Here is a 19,115-nt window from a genome sequence, read left to right on the forward strand (position 1 = left end):
CACGCTACAAAGAGCTACAAGGGAAGAGGAGAGAATGCAGGAGACTAAGACCAGTGGAATAGAGGGACGAAGGCAAGATCAGAAAAAGACTCGCATGAGACAGACAGAAGGACAACATCAAGAAAGAGACAAAGAAGGGGAAAGACTTGGTAGCCAGATAAATAGAAAGGGATAGAAGGAGAAACAAGAATAATCAGGAGAGAGTTGGTGAAAAAAAGGAATTGAGTTGGACTATTCCCAACTCAAAAGGCGTCATATTGGCAGTTCCGTGTAGCAACCTTTTGTGCCGTTCTAGATGTGTTGCTCAGGATTCAGACTATTAGCCCACTGGCACAAGGCAGAGGCAACAGGCTTAGCTTGTATTGTTGTATAGCATTTCAGAACACTACAAATCTAGAGTGAAGGGACAGACTCCACAGATCTTTCCAAGATTCCTTAAATACTGTTAACGGTGACATAGACTACGCCTGTGATTAAAACAGCCTTGCAATACACACTAGAATCAAATATTGATCTCCCTTAAGGTGCTGGGAACAGGCTCAAAGTGCAACCCACACAGACAAATGTAATGAAGACTGCTCCACTCCCCCAGCACTCCCCCAGCACTCCCTCAGACTCGAACATAAACAAGTAGCTGGCATTCACATCTTTGTTTCCATAAACCAGCTGGCAGTTAACCCCTTCGAAGCTAATGACGAGCTGGGCTCGTCATGGCGCTTACCTGCCGTGCGCTGATGACAAGGCCAGCTCGTCATGAAATAAAGTAAAACAACAAATAGCAGCGCAGGACGGGAAAACGCCTAGCAGCCATGTGGTTAAGGCTCTTGCGCTGAAAATTTAAAACTGCAACCGAGACAAAATTGATAAGTGTTTTACAAGTAGCAGCTCAAAGTCTAGGCCAAAATGTATAAAAAGGAGAGTGGATGCAGCAAAGTAAACAAGTAAATGTTCTGGCTGGACAAAATCATTCCCCTATGCTTTCAGACTGTACAGGATGTGCACGGTCTGGTCTTTAATCAAGTCATGCTTGCTCCAATAAACTCTGCAGCAGGCTACATAAAACATTAAGGTCCTTGAGAAGAAACGGAACCAGCTGCACGGTCTGGTCTTTAATCAAGTCATGCTTGCTCCAATAAACTCTGCAGCACGCTACATAAAACATTAAGGTCCTTGAGAAGAAACGGAACCAGCTGCAAAGCGCTGTCTATTGTAAAGATGAATCACGAAAGCAGGCAAAACAAACAAACCCACTAAGTCACTACAATTACTTCAAAAACTGTATGTGTGATAGTGCTCGAATAGCCTAAGCCAACTAAGAATCGTTAAAGGCACTAGATCAGGGAAACTGGTGCAGTAGTATGTTTTATTTATTTGTTACATGCTTATGCCTGAAGTTAAAAAAGAAAGTGTGCCTGTCTGAACACGGTGCGTGCTGCAGTCCGCCGCTGGCCTGCGACCAGGAAGTTAGGCAGGCCGGGCGGGACAACCGGAAACAGGAAGTAGGAGGGCGGGAGCCTACCCCGCCTCCCACGGAAGAGCCGCGATTGTTTGGAGCACCGGAGCAGGCAGGAGCCTACCCTACGCCCCGGTGCCGAAGAAGGGAGGAAGAGTCCTGCTGCCGGTGAGAGCCGCTGCACCAAGGAAGCCGGTGAGTGGGGCTTCGCCTTGTTGCTGGGCTGCGAGGGCGGGGGGCATGTGTGTGTGAGCGCGCGGCGGCGGGCTGTGTATGTGTGAGCGTGTGTGTGTATGTGTCTTGGAGTCTGTGTGTGTGTGTGACTGGGGGGGGGGGTTGCCTGTCTGGGTGCCTGCGTGTCTGTGTAAGTGCGTGTGCGTGTGCATGCATGCACGTTAGGCTGACTTGCTGGGAGTATGGGAGGGAAGTGCATGGCGCGGCGCAGAACGGAACGTGCGCGTTCGCGCACCCAAACCTGCTTCAAAGCTCGTGACAGTTTCTTGTCCTCCATTCCCCCGTGTCCGATAGCTATAAGTCTCCGACCCTGGACGCATCCTTCGGATGCGAATTCCAGGGCGAGACCTAATAAAGCACAGGGCTGCCCTGGGATCTCCAGAAAAGGAAGAAAAAGCATGCGTTTCTGCTGTCTGCATGCCTCTTGTTTCTGCAAAATCATCCACTTGTGTTGCGTCTCGATCCTGAGCCGGGGCCTATTTGGAGGCACTGGTAGGAATCCAGAGCGCACTGGACAGCCATTGGAGGAAGGCACTTAGTTTCTATATTTCTGAGGAGTTTTAAGAACAAAACAGTTCTTCATCCCTCTTACAAAGACCTCCCTTTGCACCTCTAGCTTTGGCAGATTTGCAGTGGCTGTCTGCGATGGTTACTGTTCTAATGGTCCCTACATAAGCACACGGATTGGGCAAATGTAATGGCTTGGTGCCTACTCATACATGCTTAAAAATTCTTCAAGATGGTTATGCTTCGACCAGGTCTGGGATTTATTCCTAAAGTTCAGTCCCACATTTCACAGTGAATAATTCCTCCCATCTGTGGCTTTGAAGGGGAAAATAGAAATCCACATCATTTTGATGTCCATAGAGCCATCTGTTTATTTGGAAAGATTGGAGGATTTTCATTTGTCGATTCATTTTTCGTTGCTTTAAGTGGTCCTGGTAAAAGAAAGAAACCCACTATACCTTCCCAGAGAAGATAGTTTTCAAGCTTATAGAGACATTGAAGTAGAAACCCCGAAGACATTCAAGGCACCTTAATTACGAATAGCTTCTTGTTGGGCAGAGGTGGTGGGAACTATACCAGACATTTGTAGAGCAGGGACGTGCTTGATAAAATAAGTCTGTTTCTCATGATCGTCTAGATGCATCTCAAAACAAGGGTGGTTTAAATTTCAACCGAAGTTTTGGAAACTGCCTCTTTTAGTTATCTTTTGATTAAAATCCCTTAGCCTCACTGTCGTGTGCCCTTCTGTTCAGCTTGGGTATTTCATTATAAAAGTAAGTACTGGGACAAGAGACTGGTGGGGAGAAACTGATGATTTTCTCTTTTTGGTATTTTTAATTTTTTCTTAGTCAGTCTTTTCATCCCAAGCTTCGTCCCTTCTTTTCCAAGAACTCTTAAATCGAGATGGAGTGATGCTTTACTCCTTGCTATGAGAATTTTTTTCAGGAGAGCAAGAGATTGGGCTACGACCGGCTGGAGGGAGAAAAGGCTGCTGGTCTGTACACCAGTACACCCTTCTCTTCCCTCAGTAGAAGAACCACTACTGCTGCTAATCATTTATGGACCAACACTATGTAAAGTCTTTATAAAGGTCAATTGGGAACCCATCTGCTCATGAGGGCTTGGCTACACCTTATCTGATATTGTTAAGGTCATTGGCAGTACCCGATGTGTAAGTGAACCTTCAAGTCTTTACAAAATGGCTTGGAAGCCCTTTGATCCCATCCTAGACTACCTCTCTCTTTGTCTAGAACTGCTTTTATTCACCTGTATTTACCAACGAGGCATGTGTTCTGGTAGTTTATAGTTTGATTTCAAATGAAATAATCGGGCATGATGGCCATATGCATAAACTTTTATTTCTCGTACAGTGATTGGTTCACTGTGAGCTACAGTAAACACTATCTTCCATGAAAGGCTTTTAATCCCACATACATGCGCGAGTTTGTTTGCTGCAATAAAACTGTTTCATTCCTATAAAACTGGCGACCTTACTTCAGGATGTTTTTAGGTCGAGCCTGGGCACAGAGTGCGCTGCTCTGCGAGGCATGCTATATTGTGAAATCTAATAAAAAGGTCTGCCTGTTTCACGCCTTGCTTTTCAATTGGCTCCTGTTACAGTCCTTTCAAAATCGTTCCTTTTTATTCGTGAATAGATTTACTAGTCCCTCCTTGGGACCGCCTTGTCTGCATTTGTAACCTCCCATAACGACTGGACTTTAGTTTTGGTCTTACATGGTCAGCTTTATCTAGTCTGTGAGCACTATTGTCTTTTAATGGTCTTCCCCTATTCCACCCACGACGTCGCTGCCCGCTTTTACGGTATCAATGCATTTATTTTTTAATTTGCACCGCGGTCCGCTTTCACTTTTGCGCCAGGGCTGATTTATTTAACTTATAACACGCTTCTGTAAGTAATTTGTAGCGCGGTCCACTTTCACTTTAGCAGCTGCACGACTGAAACGCATTTTTTTTTTTTAATGAAAGCACCCCTTACAGCGTTTTCACTTTAATATTGACCATGCCTCTTCCTTTAAACGCTGCTCATTGTAACCTGAATACGGTGAGCATCGTCTAAAGAAAGGGGCGCGTCCACTATGAAAGCGGTCTCGGATTTGCAAAGGTTTGCGCGATCAGCATTGTAAATGACAATGCTTTTTATTTGTGTTGCTTTTGAAAACATACAATTTAGAGGCGTTGTCATTTACAATGCCAATACCTTAAACTCTCACAAATGAGACCTAGTTCATTGAAAATGCTTGTTTCCATTATGCTTTCTAGACAAATATGCTCCACTGCTGTAAATTCAGTATGCACGTACTATGCACTTGTGTGTGCGAAGTGATGACAATAATAAGCTCAAATAAATTACCTCACATTTAATGTGGTCCATTCTCCTTGCATGACGCCATACACTATATTGAAGAGTGTTTTCTAGTCCAAGATTTTGTATCATTTCTATGCCAGGGGTCTCCAACTTTTTGTGTGAGGTGTTACTTCTGATCAGTGAGAATCGTTGAGCTATGAGGGTCAGGTAACCCGCGCATCGTTATCAAACAAACAATTGAATTTAAACGTAATGTTCATGGAGCCTGATGCTATGGTTTGAAAAAAATACTGTGACTAGAAGTACTATGATTGGGCTACCATGTGTCGGTGCATAATCTTTGGGTATGTATGAAAATGTGTGCCAATTAATATAATATACGTGTATGGGTGACTGAGAGCCTGTGCGTTATGGACTTGAGACAAAGGACATACCTTTTGCCATATGTGGCACAGTTACATGTACAGCACAAATTTACAACCATTTTTGTCAAGTGCAGAATAATGTTCTACACAAATATTCATAATGAGGAAAAAATGTTATGCATTTGATGGAACAATTTTCTGCACTTCAAATTTCTCCCATTAAAAAAATAGCTGTATATGACAGCATGTCTACCAGCCACTGGGAGCAAGATGTCTGCTGTGCGTACATGTGACACTATTGGAATGGAATACAATTAAACTGAAGAGTTACCTCTATGTTTATTTGTATTACATAAAACTCATCATTATAATGTTCTCCCACGTCAGTGTCTTTTCCTACAGGAGGCATTTCCCTCCAAAGTGGCCTGTAGTCACAGTGCCATATTTATAACCTGAAAGTACAATCATTTGTTTAAATGTGAGGAATTTAAAGCGAAGAAACATGCTTCATAAAACATTAGGACTTAATTGACTTTATTTGAAGTAGAGAAACATCTTAAGAAAATGTTTCTATGAAACCTTTCTCTTCACTTTACTTTTCTCCCATTTAAAAGAAAATTACTATTTTTCAGTTTAAAATATGGTACTGTGCCTACCAACCACTGGTAGAAAGATGCCTGCTGTTTGTAAATGTGACACGTTGAAAAAGATGAAATTTAAAGTGAAGGATTAACTTAACCAATGAGGTAACAATTCATTTTAAAATTCTCCCATTTGAAAGCAATCACAACCCTCATTTTGTACTCCTGCTGCAATATTGAGTAGAGAACAACTTTTATTTGAGTTAAATACCTCCGTGCTTTAGTTCTGAACCTCTGTGACCCACCTGGGTCATACATCTGAGTGGAGTACTGCTCTTAATCAAATTCAAATCTTTATTTCGGTTCTTTTGAACCATTAAACACATACAGTTTCCATGTACAGATAGTGCAGCAATACCATTGTAAATATTTGTAGGTGGAAGAATACAAGGGAACAGGCTTGAGTATGACCTATCGCCACTATAACTAAGAACATACATACGTATATAAATGTATTAAAATAGGCGTGAATATAAAAGTGAAGAGAACACTGATAAAAACCCCTATTTCATCATCGCTTTGTTTGTGCTTTCATTCCTAAGACATTAAAAAAAAAAAATGATAGTTTCTGATTAATATAAAGCACAAACAAGAGTCCCTTATTACATTTGTATCTACATGCACGGGCTGATTTCATTAAAAGTTACTCTGGAAATGTTTAATCATGTTCATTACAACTTCAGTTCTGCTTTGGCCCTTGAAAAACTTACAGCTAATAAGAATTTATTTACACTAAATATTATTATTTGTGCTGTGTCAGTCTTTAGTATTCTTTCTGCTCTTTACAGGTTCTAACTCTCATGCTCTATCTGCAGCCTGATAATGTGAAAAAAAAATAACCTTCCCTATGCAACACTTATTTATTGCAGTTCATAGTTAAAAATGAACTCCCGGCTGGAAACTACTCAAGGTATCTACGAGCAACTGGCAGCTCGTGATCTACTGGCTGGAAGACACTTGCTCTACACTCTAGAGGTAGAGGAATTTGGATCAACATCGATCTCAGTAGTTTATGGCTCCCGGATTTGTTTAAAGGGTCCTGCCCCAATGTTTCCATACTTCTGTCTCCATGAATGAACCTTGTGGATGAGTAAAGTTCGATGACCATAGCTGTGTTGTTCATGTTGGTGCAATTGGGATTTATTGCATAGAGCAGCAGGGAAGGAGAGCTCAGCAAATAACCTTCACCAAAACAGCATTCCGTATGTATTTTTAGGTCTCTCGCGCAGTGCGAGACATTTAGCAAGGGAAAAAACGGGATTTGGGCAGCTGACCTAGGAATCTCACACAATTGTGCGTGTGCTTTTCCTTTTGTTCTACCCGATTGGCCTTTGTGTGCGTGTTTTTATAAAAGACTGCACGCAATTGGCGAATATCGGGCGCATTGCTCTTCCCTTTGACTATTGGTGTCTAGTACGCGCTTGGTGCGCATAGAAGACACCAATAGGCCATGTGGTTTCAATTATCATGCCCAGACACGGGCACGATAATTGAAAGCACGGCTCGCAGAGGGGCACGCTCCACTCAAGGGTTTCTTTGTTTTTCAAGCGGAAGTGAAAGCGAACGCTTTCCCTGCAGCTTGTTTAGAAGTAGTCATTGTTTGGAAATGTTTGCTCTTACGTAACATTTTTTTTTCCGTATAACCTCAAGTCTTCACGCAGGTTGCTTCCACGTAGACCTTCCAATTCATTTACAGGTCATTGGTTATATGTGCAGTTCAGTATCTACAGCTACTGCTGTAGTAGACCTTGCCGTAACTTTCCCTGGCAATTCTAGATCCGTAGAGTTATACGCCTTGGCGATTGCTTGTTCTCCTCTTTCGAGGGCAGAACTCAAGAGGTCCTTGCTCTATTCCAGATCATTAAATCTGGAATAAAAGGACAGAAACTGGCAGCCTAGTGCTGGCTGTAGCGGTATTGCTGTTGGAGGGGGCAGCAAGTCGGAAATGCAGAGGCTGAGCAGCCTTTGAGAAAATGAGGAGTTTCTCTGAAAAGCTGGCAGTGTTGGGGCAGAGTCAGTCATACGGGTGCCTGCTTCTTGTCTGCCAGTACGCCTGCCCTGTCTGCCTCACCTATCTTTATAGGGAAGCCTGGTATTGTACGGGAGCGTTTCTATAGTGCTTCATACCCCAGATGTTCTACTTCAGGGTGGTGGAGTTAGTGTGGTCTTCATGACTCCTGCGGGCAGGGTGTGCAGGAGCACTGTCTCTAGGCATGTGTCCTTGCCCCACACCTGCAGGGCTAGCTGCCCCAATGCTCCGTGACACCTGCTTTCATTGCCCCGGATCCTCACGGGTTTTCACCTCGTCCCTGTATACCCCATCTCTTGCCTTGCCATCATGACTTAACATGCGTGACAAAAATACCCAACTTTCTGCGTGAGAGACAAGACTGCAAACAGGCGTATTGGGAACTCTGGGATATTTCTCGGTCATTCAGTCAAATACCCTCTAACGCGCTGGGCCAAAGCAGGTTGTTTTTTTTGTTTTAGGCAATGCCTCTTATTGGCCTAACACTATCCCAGCCTTTTAGAGGTAGAAAACTGACGAATTTCCGGATAGGCTATTTGGTCTGGCAAGATGCATGTTAAGAACAGTTATTAATTATGTGCTGCTTTTAGAGCAGCATTTCAAAAAAACTTCATGGCGATAAGGAGAATCCCTATCCTGAGTTTTTAGACTCCGAAAGGAGTTAGTTGTTTAAACGAAAACGTTTCAATAAGTTTCCTGAATTTAGACGGCTATTGTTCAACCCAGAGAAGCATGCGTAAAATATTCAATATTTTAAGAGGCCGTGTCTGTCACAATAGGTCACCGAGCAGGCACAGGCGACAGCACAAATTCATTGATTCGACGTGCAAAGGCCTTTGCTGGTATGACGAGTACATTTAACAGCCATCAATCTAAGAACTCTTTGAGAGATTGATTGCTCTCTGAACTATCACTGTGAGCTCAAAAATACTCCCGCAGTAAATGAGGAGCCGGTGCAGCTGTGTAATAAGTACTGAAAGGCCTCTTTTGGCCAAACCGGTAATGACGTGACCACTGACCTTCTGAACTTGTTGGAGGCAATGTAGATGTTTCTTTTGTGTCTACAGGTAAATCACGCAGCCCCAAACCAGTCTAGGCTGACTAGTTCACTCACTGATAGAATTTAGTCTCTGCCAAAGTAAAACAAGCATTTGCAATGCAATAGGTCTCGCATTTGCGAGAGTTTGAGCTATTGACATTGTAAATGACAATGCTTTTTATTTGTGTTTTGAAAACGTGCAAGCGGTGTTTATAGCCCTTGCTTACGAGAAGCAAAGCTGGCAGTAACTGCGCCTCTTTTACTGCCAGCCTTGCTTCTAGAAGTACAAAGTGCGTATTTACACACCGTCAGCAAGTTTTCAAAGCACGTAAATAAAAAACGTTGTCATTTACAATGCCAATAGCTCAGCAACTCTCGCAAATGCGAGACCTATTGCATTGCAAATGCTTGTTTTGTGAGCATTTGTCTGTGAAGAATTTGATGTTTTGAATTGTTGCAGCTAGATTTTCTTCCATGTTTTCAGCCCTTTCATCACTTAAAGGAAAATGACTTTGTCAGAATTCATTTCACAGCCAAAAACTTGGCCTTGGGAACATAATTACCAGGGTCGTAGTATTAAAGGTGAAAAACTGAAGTCCTCTGTACATGTATATATGTCCACAAACATCTAAGCTAGTTTTGGAATTAAAAAAAATATTTTCATATATGAACCTATATTTGTTAAACAATTAAATTCAAATAAGTTAAACACATTCTAGAAAAAGGGCAAAAGTGGCTTCCAACCAGATAACTTGCATTTCCTCCGAGCTAGCAGTTTTCTTTCTTAGCCACGAGGGAGGCTGAATCTAATGTATTGCCTGCATAGCTTTCCAAGAGAATGCTATTATTTGATCTATAATTTTTCAGAAGGTACACAACGTATTGTGAATCATGGTATGTATTTTCAAGACTTAAGAATGGACAGTTGCTGGTAGGAACATAATTTTAATGAATAACCCCATGCCATTGGAAGATTCTTCAGTGGTCATTTGTGGTGGCGTCTGTGATTGGAGTTGTCCTTAGATTCTCTGCCTGAATGCACATCCTGTTCACTGTTGTCTTCTGAAGGTTGCTGGGAGTGTTCACCTCTCAGTTGGATACTGTGAGGCACTGCTTTTAGGTTTCGCTGGCGGACCACGCTTGTGTGGTTCTCTGGTTCTCTGCATGGGGTGGTACTGGTTTCACTTCCTTTTCTGTTAGTGGAGCATGGACCAAGCACAGATTGATTAATCTTAATTAGTGCCTGCTGTTTGTGCTGTGATTGAGGTACCATTTCTTCTTCCCCTCCCACCCCTTTGTCTGTGATACTACTCCCATCCACATCTTTTCAGTCTTGCTTCCTCCCACCCACCCCTTTTCAGTGTTGCTTCTTCCCTTCCTCCCACCCCTTTTCAGTGTTGCTTCTTCCCTTCCTCCTCAGTTTTGCTTCTTTCCTTTGTCCCACCCACCCCTTTTCAGTTTAGTTTCTTCCCGCCTCCCACCCCTTTTCAGTGTTGCTTCTTCCCGCCTCCCACCACTTTTCAGTGTTGCTTCTTCCCGCCTCCCACCACTTTTCAGTGTTGCTTCTTCCCGCCTCCCACCCCTTTTCAGTGTTGCTTCTTCCCGCCTCCTACCACTTTTCAGTGTTGCTTCTTCCCTACCACCCCTTTTCAGTGTTGCTTCTTCCCTACCACCCCTTTTTTTTTTTTGTGAAAACCTTTATTGGAAAATCAGGATATACATGCGCAAGCCCACAACCATCATGGCCGGCTGCAAAGACAGTCAATAAGAACAGGAGGGTAGCATGCAATAGGTCAATATACTAGCAGGATACATCAAAGTACATTATAAAGACTGTGGGGTGCGCGACATAGGATATGAGGTGTTCTTTTTTAAATTTAGAAGAAGAGGGGGCTGCAACAACAAGGACTACACACCTTACATAAAGACAAAAAAAAAAAAAGAAGCAGGGGGGATAAACCCCAGTAATATTCGGTGGTTGGCTATAAGTAAGCAACTCTACAATCAAGCAGCCATAGCGCAAAAACCTGGACAATAGCAACGATATAGAGGGCAACTTTACCAAGTCCGATCCCCGAAAGCCCACCCCTAAAAAGCGAGGGATAGAGAAAAGTTGAGATGCCAATTATAGGAAAAGAACAAAGGTGCGAGACCCCGTGACAGTCAGCCCCACTAAAGAGGAAGACCCTCCCAAAGCAGGAAAAGAGCGATAGGGACCATAGAACAAAACAAACTAAAACAACAAACCCCCCCCGCACCCGCCACCCTGCACCCCTGTAATGGCTACGGCCTAACCCACTAACAGCGTGCCTGTCGCCCCGGAACTGCCCCACAGTAGGGAAATTATAAAGAGTGGAGGAGGAGAGGAGCGAACCCGCTCCCGGGCACCCAGTGCCCCCTCGCCGGCAAGTGAACATATCAGTACAAGGGGTAATCATTGAGCAATGTATACACAGTAGGGAAAACTACGAGCGGAGCGTGAGAATTAACACACCGAAAAACAGGATTAATCACAAGGCAGTACAGTTCGCATTCCCAAAGCATTTATACCCACTGTAGTAGCGATGTCGTGAAGCAATACCCCCTGCAACCAAAAGCACAAGCAAGAATGGAAGCCAGCCTTTAGCAGTCCCTCGGCCCTTCTCGTACATGAAATTATTGAGCACAGTACATGAACCAAAGCAGCAAGAACCAGGTCAGAGTAGCATATACGGGAACAGAGTCAGCTCGGCGCAGCATCATGGAGGTCAACGTGTCACGCAGACCTCACAGTATTAGCACAGAGGACGATGGCCCGGAGGGGGGATAGTTATCCTTGTCCAGTCTTGCGTAAAGTACCAGAATCAGCGACAGTACCAATCTCCAGCAAGTGCGGCGTGTGACACCAGTCAGTGATACAGCCCTTCCAAACTCCATTCCACGAAGCAACACAGGAGAGCCCCAGTTCAGTGTTAAAGTACAGCAGGAACAGCGCAAGAGCATCAAGCGGCAGGGCGTTGGGGAAGGATATTGCAGCCAGATCCAGACTAGCATGTCCAAAGCGCCCAGTGCTTCCAACAGTACACATATGGAAAGTCCGAAGACGCCGTGATTCCGACCATCTAGCTGCGGTGAAAGGCGCCATCTTGTAACCTCCTGGCGCTGAAGACGGCGTCTCACTGTACACGAGCGGGCCAGCCGATATCATTGACTCCACCGCTAGGATCGTGGTATCCAACTTGCCCCCCAACAATAGGGCGCCCTGCACCAAGGTTTCACGGAGGGCAGCCAAAGAAGCCAGTAATGCGTCGAGGCGCAAACCAGTGCTGTGTACCCCGTGCGGCATGGTCTCCTTCACCATAGTAGCGCGGGCAGATCAGGGCCGGTGTGGGGCCGGGGTGTGGGCTGGAAGGCGGCAAATAATGTAGCCCCCCCGGCGGGGTCACCGAGAGCTAGCAAAAGGCACTGCTGGGATCAGCGCAGGTGAAGGGCGGCTCGCGAGAAATTAGGGAGCCTCCCGCAAAAGTCGGGATGTTTAGAAGAATACCTTTGGGCGGAGCGGTTACAATGTTGCACTGTCCGGGGAAGCGGGGGCACAGGGAGAGTCTCAGTCTTCGCTTGTAGTCAGGAGAAGCGCCGTCACACGCCCCCTCAGAGCAGACCGGTCCCTCCAGGTCAGCGGCGGCCGTTGTTGTTTACTTGGGGTCCAGCCTCGCAAGATGGCCGAGTCCCCGGTCTTGGAGCTGCTGCGGGCCGTTGGAATCTCCGACGTTTTCTCGCCTCCGGGAGCAGGTACGGACCTCGGGATTGCACCCTCGATGATCGGATGCTTTCATGTCCCCGTACCCTCCGTTGTGCCGCGGCGATTCACGCAGGATGTAGTCTCGACAGGAGACGATGATCGGAGCCGAGGGGCTAGGCGGCCATTGCGGTCGCCGGCTTGGCTCCTCCCCCTCCCAATCCCTACCACCCCTTTTCAGTGTTGCTTCTTCCCCCCTCCTACCCCTTTTCAGTGTTGCTTCTTCCTGCCTCCTACCCCTTTTCAGTGTTGCTTCTTCCTGCCTCCCAACCCTTATCAGCATTTTCATCCCTTCCTCCAACCCACCCCTCTTCAGTGTTTTCTTCCCTTCCTCCCACCCCTTTTCAGCGTAGTTTCTTCCCTTCCTCCCACCCACCCCTTTTCAGTGTCGCTTCATCCCGACTCCCAACCCACTTTTCAGTTTTGCTTCTTCCCGACTCCCGCCCACCCCTTTTCAGGTTTGCTTCTTCCCGACTCCCGCCCACCCCTTTTCAGGTTTGCTTCTTCCCGACTCCCGCCCACCCCTTTTCAGGTTTGCTTCTTCCCGACTCCCACCCACCCCTTTTCAGGTTTGCTTCTTCCCGACTCCCGCCCGCCCCTTTTCAGGTTTGCTTTTTCCCGACTCCCCCCCGCCCCTTTTCAGTTTTGCTTCTTCCCGACTCCCGCCCACCCCTTTTCAGTTTTGCTTCTTCCCGACTCCCGCCCACCCCTTTTCAGGTTTGCTTCTTCCCGACTCCCGCCCACCCCTTTTCAGTTTTGCTTCTTCCCGACTCCCGCCCCCCCTTTTCAGTGTCGCTTCTTCCCGACTCACGCCCACCCCTTTTCAGTGTCGCTTCTTCCCGACGCCCATGTGTTTCTTCCCGACTCCCACCCCTTTTCAGTGTTGTTTCATCCCTTCCTCCCTCCCACCTACCCCTTACAGCGTCGCTTCTTCCCTTCCTCCCTCCCACCCACCCCTTTTCAGTGTCGCTTTTTCCTGACTCACACCCCTTTTCAGTGTTGTTTCATCCCTTCCTTCCACCTACCCCTTTTCAGCTCCGTTTCTTCCATTCCGACCTCCCACCCACCCCTTGCTTCTTCCCGACTCCCGCCCACCCCTTTTCAGTTTTGCTTCTTCCCGACTCACACCCCCTTTTCTGTGTCGCTTCTTCAGCCTCCATCGCCCTACCCTAACATCTGAGAGTTGTTTTAGTGGTGACGATTTTCAACTTTGGAAAACCTTTGCTTTAAACCTTCAACAGTCTGTTCTGTTTGCCTCTTCTCATACAATCTACTCCACTCTGCACAGTTCCATTCCATGCCACAGAATTTGATTACAGGCTTCACAGTTCTGTTCCAGCAAAGAGAATAGATCTCATACACAAAACCTATTGGCTTTGTCAATGCTTGTTCCATTTTCTCTGACGTAAGGTGCATCACACTCAACTTTGCGTCTTCTCTTGAAGGTTGCTGGGAGTATGTGCTTCCCATTTCGGTACTGTAGTTCATTGCCAAGATGTCCCTCTAGATTTACACTCCCAAGGGATGATTCTAAAGATAGTGTTGTCTTAGCACTGCTTCAGAGTTCAGTGGATTCATTAATGTTCTCTCACAGCTCTGCTGTGATTGCAGTCAGTAAGGTTAATTCCTTTTCTGCAGACCCATCTTTCTGTGGCCTGTGCTAGAGGTGGGTTCTTGCAGGTCTTTCCTACCAAGAGAAGACAAACTGAAGATGTACTTAAGTTACTATAGTTTCCGCCAGGCTTTGCGCACACCAGGCACAGGCTGTGTGATCTGACCTGTGCACTGGTGGCATGATGCAAGCATGCCTTGCTGAAAACCCTTTGGACGTGGAGTTGCCCGGTTTGAGGCATATGTGACCCTGGTGTGTACCTGCTGCTGCTGCTGCTGCTGCTCAGAGAAGCCGGAGTCCGTAAACTTGTCTGTGCAGCAGCAAGAGAATGACCCCGCCGTCATGTACACAGATCTATCTACTGGAAACGTGCCCAGATCCCCATGCTTGTGCTCCAGCAACAAACAAGCATTTAGCGAATATACAGACCTTGAACGGGTAGTTTGTTTGTTTAAAGCATGACTTTGATTTTATTTGTAATTCCAGGATATATAGATGTGAAAAATGTCCTAGCTAATGTAAAGTAAAGTTTCAATTCTATTAAGGACACTGAGGCGAGGGTTCGGCTGTTCTCTCTTCACTTTATGAACATTCATTTTTCTCCAGCGGCATTTTCCAAGAAGTTATTTACTTTACACTATTACAAGAACCGTTCTACTGAGGACTGCGTTATGATTGGATGGACTGTTTCTATTTCTTTTCCCCCCAACTGTTCATGGTGAATGTAGTATTGTAACGTCAATGACTTCTTGGAAAATGGCTGCTGGAGAAAAATGAAATAAATTGGAGAGAGCAGCCTAATTCTCGCCTCCAGGTCCCATAGAATCTGGCATTGAGTATACAAACACCATTATTTTAGTTGGGAGCACTACCTTCACAGGTAGGCATATTCAATGTACTGGTGCCCTGCTGTGTGTTTCATGGCTCACACTTGCTTGTGTGAAACTTTTTCCATCCTTGAGTGCCCTGCACTAAACACTGCTGGTGAGGTTTTTCATGTGTTCTGGGACTCATCTGGCCTACAAACATTGCACCTATTTTTCTGCTATGCTTCTGTTTCCTTCAAGTGGGAATGGTCTTTGGGATTTTGTAGCACCTCCGGATTCCTTTATGCCTTGTATGAGGGAATTCAAGGCGAATCCTACTTTAATAACTAAACTGGGCTCTTTGTATGAGCTGGTCTACTACCCCAGCCCTCAGGTGGGTTGATGTCCAGTTTCAGGAGTGATATGGCTCTGCGAGGGTGCAGGCAGATTCTTCCAAGACCCTGACTGTCTCACCAGGTGCTTGACAGTACCTTCTGAGCCAGAGCCCTGCCTATCAGTTGAGGGGTCGAAAAGTTGTTGCTAAGAACAAAGCTCTTTGTTGCAGGAACGTAAATATAATTTGAAAAGTTAAATAATATATACTAATAAACTAAGAACTCGAAAGAACTGTTTCTTTTTTGTATCATTGTAGTGTCGCACATTTTACTGGCTTGATGCATGCAGAAGACCTCACGCACTTTGTCTTCTTTCAGGAAGCGCCGGGGCCGGCCTCGCAAGCATCCGCCGTGGAGCAGCTGCCAGGTGCAGACCCAGACCCTGTACACTGTGGAGCAGTGTGCTGCAGAGCGATGCCACCTGCCTCAAGACGACACTGTGCAGTGGGTGCAGTGCGACGACTGTGACGCCTGGTACCACCTGGCTTGTGTGGGTTGTAACTACAATGCGGTCAAGGATGCAGATTTCCACTGTGGCTGCACGTAAGCTCCCCTGAGGTGTCTGTCACGGTGACCATTGGAAAAGACTTGCGCACACACAGCTGGACCTGGAAGGAGATTTCAGAGGAGGTGTGACTCTTCGAGCCTGTGCACACTGGGCTTTGGGACTCTTAGAAGAAATCAAAAAACATGCTTGATTGTTGTGATGAAATAATGTAAGGGTCTGCCCAATTTGAGATTATGGAGGCGAGGTGGGCAGAAAGCTGGCGGTGTGGAGTAGAGTACCCCTGCAGAAGCTCTTAAACAGAAGTAGTTGATGGAAATGAGACTGTACCCTGGGTGGGCTGAGTAGGAGTTCAGACTATCTGCCCTGCCAACGCACTGCTCCTTTTATAAGCTGTGCGGTGGGAGAGGTGAGTAGCTCAGGCCAGTACTTGAGATTCAGAGTATACTTCTGTATGTAGTGATCTTTTTCCAAACCGCCACCTTTTACTACTTAATTTAAAAAATGTAGATCGGTGTCATCTTATCTTCTGTCGAAGAGGGAGAGGTTGGATAAGAATGTCTTTCTGGTTGGACGCTGAAGATCCACCTGCCGGTCTTGGTGTCCTAGCCACAGGGCTTTCCATTGCTGCTGGAGTTTTCCAAATTTGCTGTAAGAGTTTTCTGACTGGATTCTTTTTTGAATAAAAACTACACGTGCACCTGATGTCTTCAAGAGGTTTGGTGCATTTCATAGGGTAACTTGTGAAATAAAAGACGTTCTTAAGCCTTTTGCCACTTTTTTGTGAGTATAATTTGCTCCTGTAGATTCTGGACAATAATCTAAGAAGCTGACAATTTGGATTCCGGTGTCCTGAATGGTATCAGACAGAAGAAAGAAATGTATGGTCTGGCTTTTATCATTGTCCGTGTCAATACTGCACACTCCACATAACCGGTGAGGGGAACCAGACGTGCACTTTATGGGGCGCTTAGTTTGCCCCAGCAGAAAAGGCCAACTGGCCATAGGCCTGTTACATGCAGTAATGCACACAGTGGCTTCCACACTCTGTGATGCAGTATACTGAGCCTTGTACGTCTGTGCGCATCTTTGCACCTTCCTCTGGCCCTTGTGTGGCTTTCCCACCACCCTGATGTGCCTGTAACGCACTGCCCTCAAATGCTTTAATTTAAGTCTGCTACAGGCTATCCTGTTGTATCCAGGACCATCCAATGTGACGGTGGCTAGCCTGAAGCCATTCATCCCGGAGGGTTAGGGTGGAGATGGGTTGTACCACCAACTCTGGGTTAGTTAGGTCATGACTGATAAAATTAACGGTTCTTCTCGTTTTCATACATATTTTCTCCTCCCTAGCAGCCTACCTATTTGTAGCCTTTTAATTAAATTGGAATATTTGAGGTTACCTGGTTCAGATTGTCAACATGGACTCTGTCCTTTCTAGGTGTTCTATCCGAGGGACATATCTGGAAAAGCCTTGCGATAAATGTATTTATTTATTTATCAAAGTTTTATATAGCACGGACAAGATCTTTGCAGATATCAGAGTGCTTTACAGAAACAGGGGTAGGGGCAACAGGAGGGTGATTAAATAAACTATTGGGTACAATATAGTAGCATAATAGGATAGCAATCATGTACAGATATAATACCAGTAAACGACCAGGTAACTAATAATACAAAAAAGGTGCAAAGTCTTTGATCCAGCAACAGTAGAGATCAGGTGGACTTGGGCCATAAGGATGGCTTTTACCTCTTTCTTAAAAATTACAGAAGCAAAGGGTAGGGGCAACAAGAGGGTGGTTAAACAAACTATTGGGTACAATATAGTAGTCGGTAGTAAGTGAAATAGCATAATAGGATAGCAGTCATGTACAAATATAATACCAATAGACAATCCGGTAACCAATAATACAGAAACAGTGCAAAAGTCTCTGTTCCATCAACAAAAGAGTTCAGGTGAACTTGGCCATCAGGATGGCTTTTACCTCTTTCTTAAAAAATGCCGTGGAGGAGATAAGCCTGGTTTAGGAGGGAGTGCATTCCAGATCCTGGGAGCCATTCCTGAGTAGGAGCGTTTGTTTGTTTTTTCCTTCCGGACTCTACGAGGTTTCAGGAGTAGATTTTTTTTGCTTCTATTGGATCTCGAGCCTCCTGATATAGTCAGCTTTTGAGTGAGGTAGTTGGGTGACTTGTGGTGTACTGCCGAGTGTGTCATAACGGCAATCTTCAGCTGTATTCTGGTTTCAAAAGGCAGCCAGTTCAGGGATTTTAAGTCAGGGGATATATGCGAATGTTTTCTTGAGCCAGTGATGAGTCTCGCGGCAGCGTTCAAGGAGGCTCTTAGGGGTGCGGTTGTTGAAAGGGGAGTCCGCTAAGGGCCACAATTCCGTAGTCTATGCGAGGGATGACTAGGGCTTGTACAGCAGTTTGGAAGTCCTTAGCTGGGAAGAAGGGTTTAAGTTTCCCCAAAGTGTTGATTTGGAAATTAGTTCCTTTAGTTGCTTTGCTAATGTGCTGCTGCATGTTGAGCTTGGCGTCAAGTGTGATGCCTAAGGATTTCGCAGATTCCACGATGGTGGGTTGGACATTGAGCGCAGTTAAGTGATTGAGCCAGGTTTGGGTGATGGCAATTTTCGCGGGAGGTGAGATCAGAAGGAACTCAGTTTTCAGAGCATTTAGTTTGAGGTGATTATCGGCCAACCATGATTGTGTTTTTCTGAGTGTGGAGTTCAGAAGTTTGATGTCTTCCGGGGATTGTAGCTTGAGGTAAAGTTGGGTGTCGTCGGCGTACATATGGAAGTGTACATTAGATGCTTGAAGCAAGGTGGTGAGTGACGAGGTTGAACAATGTGGGGGATAGGGAAGATCCTTGTGGGACGCCTCAAGTTACAGGCACAGGTGAGGACAGCACGTTGTTGATCTTGAACTTCTGAGACCGGTTATGTAGGAAGGAAGTGAACCATTTGAGAACAGTCCCGGATAACCCCATTCTGGTATTTAGCAGCTCCAGTAGGTTCTCATGTTTGACAGTATCAAATGCTGAGGAGAGGTCAAGAAGGATGAGGAGGCAGAAATCATTGCGATCAAGGATTTGGAGGGCGTCATCAATTATATGCGTCATAGCCGTTTCCGTGCTGTGTTTCGCTCGGAAGCCTGATTGATGAGGGTTGAGGAGGTCAAACTGATCAATGTGTTTTGTCAGTTGGAGTTGTACGCATTTTTCCAGCAGTTTGGCCAAGATGGGGATATTGGTGATAGGGCGATAATTGTTTAGGTCAGCCGGGTCAACTGTAGGTTTCTTGAGTATAGGCGTGACTTGCCCCACCTTGAGGGAGTCTGGGATGAGTCCTTGTTGAAGGGAGCTGTTAATGATTTTGGTCCAGAGTGGGAGGAGCAGGGGGGTGAAGTCTTTCACAGCATTAGCA

General features: G+C 45.7%; 1 protein-coding gene across 1 annotated transcript in view; it reads left to right on the forward strand.

The window, feature by feature from the left end:
* Nucleotides 1–16,455, forward strand: part of TCF19 (transcription factor 19) — a 75,404-nt gene extending 58,949 nt beyond the window's left edge. The window contains exon 3 of the mRNA XM_086920831.1: nucleotides 15,504–16,455. Coding sequence (XP_086776957.1) covers nucleotides 15,504–15,732 — 229 coding nt within the window. The 3' untranslated portion in view covers nucleotides 15,733–16,455. The remainder of the gene's footprint in view (nucleotides 1–15,503) is intronic.
* The last annotated feature ends 2,660 nt before the right edge of the window (nucleotides 16,456–19,115 follow it).

The sequence above is a fragment of the Lissotriton vulgaris genome, chromosome 5, assembly GCF_964263255.1.
Source record: "Lissotriton vulgaris chromosome 5, aLisVul1.2, whole genome shotgun sequence".
In the NCBI taxonomy this organism is placed as follows: Eukaryota; Metazoa; Chordata; class Amphibia; order Caudata; family Salamandridae; genus Lissotriton; species Lissotriton vulgaris.